A 2,740-nucleotide genomic window follows, 5' to 3' on the forward strand; every position below is an offset into this window, starting at 1 on the left:
GGTCACCTCCGGGGCAGGTGAGAATCGAACTCATGCGGAAGTGGCCTTAGATTCTCAGTGCTGTGCTTTAACCCACTGCGCCACCAGGGAGGGCCTAAATGTACAGTTTTTATAGTTACACATCCTATACTGCATTTCTCATTTTTATCAATGTGTTTGTGTTTGCCTCTACTGAGCTTTCGACTTCCAATGTTACCTAAGATTATCCAGGATCTCTATTTAAATAGTAAGTTATTTTCTATCCAATTGTTCACATAATTTAGTAACTATACGTTAACAGCCTACTGACTGTTAGATAGAGCAGAAGGTTTGAAATTAAACATCTCAGTAAAGACAATCAGCTATTGCCTGCATATATTCAAGGGTGAGTCAGCATAAGGAAGGCTCTTTGTATCTAAAGCTGTATTTTCTGGGGATATGTGGGACAAAACACACACACATACAAAATTTACTATCTTCACTATTTTTAAGTACAACTAAGTAGCATTAAGTACATTTACACTGTTGTACAGTCATCACCATTATCCCCTCCAGAACTTTATTATTCCAAGCCAAAAACTCATTAATAACCCCTCAGTAAGTCCCTCCATTGCCCGGTGATCTCTATTATATATTCTGTCTCAATGAATGTGCCTATTCTGGTTATTACATGTATGTAGAATCATACAGTCTTTTTTGCATAATGTTCTCAAACTTCACCCATGTTTGTAATACCATGTATTAGATTTTCATTCCTTTTTAAGGAAGAATAATACTCCATGTATGCATAAACCATGTTTTGTTTATTCATTCATCTGTTCCTGAATACCTGCGTTGTTTCCATCTTTTGTTTATGGTAAATAATGCTGCTATGAACACTTCCCAATCTTTTAAACGACAAAGTAATAAAGGTCAAATTTCCTTCACAGCAAAGTATCACCACATACCACTGTAAAAAGCTTTCGCTGTAATGGCTGGTATGATGTCACCTCTTTTAAAGTCCAAGCACAAGCCATGTTTGGTCTCTGTCCCATTCCACTACAAGGTGCATCAAGAAGAACTCGATCAAAAGATTCTGGTAAGAATGGCGGTTCCCCTATGAAGAAAATCATAAACATATTTGCTATCTGTCTTATTAGTCTAAAATAGAAAACCTCCAGATAGAACCAATTATCAGAAATATAAAATTATCACCTTGTATAGAAAGCAAAGAAAACCTATTTCTTCCTTCAATGAAGGACCTACAGAAACTAATTCAGATGTATATTTCATATAGATGTGTTTTGTAAAAATATTACATTTGTCTAGCCAGAGCAATAAGACAGGAAAAAGACATACAAGGAATCCAAATAGGGAAAGAAGAAGTAAAACTGTCCTTATTTGCAGAAGATATGTTAATATACATGGAAAACCCTAAAAATTACACAGAGAGGGCCCTCCCTGGTGGCGCAGCGGGTTAAAGCACAGCACTGAGAATCTAAAGCCGCTTCCGCATGAGTTCGATTCCCGCCTGCCCCGGAGGTGACCACATGGCGTGGCAGACCTCTCCTGGCCCGCCCGCTGCTCCCCTCAGCAGTGTACTTCGTCAATCTGCCTGTTCTGCTCCCCACTCTGTCTCTGGTGAATCCTCTCACCCTCCGCATCTCTGGCCTGTACCCCAGTTCTGTATGAATAAATAAATAAATCTTTAAAAAAAAAATTAAAAAAAAAAATTACACAGAGAAACTAATCAAAACCATCAACCAGTTTACCAAGGTAGCAGGAGTAAAATCAGCACACAAAAATCAGAGGCCTTCCTATACATAAACAACCAATCAGAAGAAACAGAAATTTAAAAAAAAAAAAATCCCCTTTTCAATTAAAACAGAAAGAATCAAATACCTGGGAATCAACCTTAAAAAAGGGAGTAAAAGACCTATACAAAGTAAATTACAAAACACTGTTAAAATAAAAACAAGAAGACACCATGAAATGGAAAGACACCCCCTACTCATGGATCGGGAGAATTAACATCATCAAAATGGCCACCCTGCCAAAAGCAATATACAGATTTAATGCCATCCCAATAAAAATCTCAATGACATTCTTCAAAGAAATATAAAAAATATTGATGAGGTTCATATGGAACAACAAAAGACCTCGAACAGCCAAAACTCTCATGACTAGGAAGAAAGAGAATAGAGGCATTACGATCCCAAACTTCAAGCTATACTACAAAGCCATAATAATCAAAACTGCATGGTACTGGAACAAGAATACACATACAGACCAGTGGATGTGGATAGAAATCCCAGATATAAACACACAGGTTTATGGACAGCTAATCTTTGACAAAGGAGAAAAGAAGATACATTGGAACAAAGAAAGTCTGTTCAGCAAATGGTGCTGGGAAAACTGGGAAGCTATACACAAAAAAATGAACCTGGATCACTACCTCTCACTATACATAAAAATCAATTCAAAGTGGATTAAGACCTAGACATAAGAACAGAAACCATAAAATTCCTGGAAGCAAAGATTGGCCAAACAATACATGACATATACTTTAAAGATAGAGCACCCAAAGCAACGATAGTGAAGGCAAGAATAAATAGATGGGACTACATCAAGCTAAAGAGCTTCTGTACAGCAAAAGAGACATTACAAAAAAAAAAACAGACATCCTTGGGCCCTCCCTGGTGGCACAGCGGGTTAAAGCACAGCACTAAGAAGCTAAAGCCACTTCTGCATGAGTTCGATTCCCACCTGCCCCAGAGGAGAT

At 37.7% G+C, this 2,740-nt stretch overlaps 1 protein-coding gene across 1 annotated transcript in view; it reads right to left on the bottom strand.

The window, feature by feature from the left end:
• Window positions 1-2,740, bottom strand: part of NSUN6 (NOP2/Sun domain family, member 6) — a 33,577-nt gene that overhangs the window by 10,038 nt on the left and 20,799 nt on the right. The window contains exon 9 of the mRNA XM_004691282.2: window positions 927-1,075. Coding sequence (XP_004691339.1) covers window positions 927-1,075 — 149 coding nt within the window. The remainder of the gene's footprint in view (window positions 1-926; window positions 1,076-2,740) is intronic.

The sequence above is a fragment of the Condylura cristata genome, unplaced genomic scaffold, assembly GCF_000260355.1.
Source record: "Condylura cristata isolate star-nosed mole 26May11 unplaced genomic scaffold, ConCri1.0 scaffold00030, whole genome shotgun sequence".
Taxonomy (NCBI): Eukaryota; Metazoa; Chordata; class Mammalia; order Eulipotyphla; family Talpidae; genus Condylura; species Condylura cristata.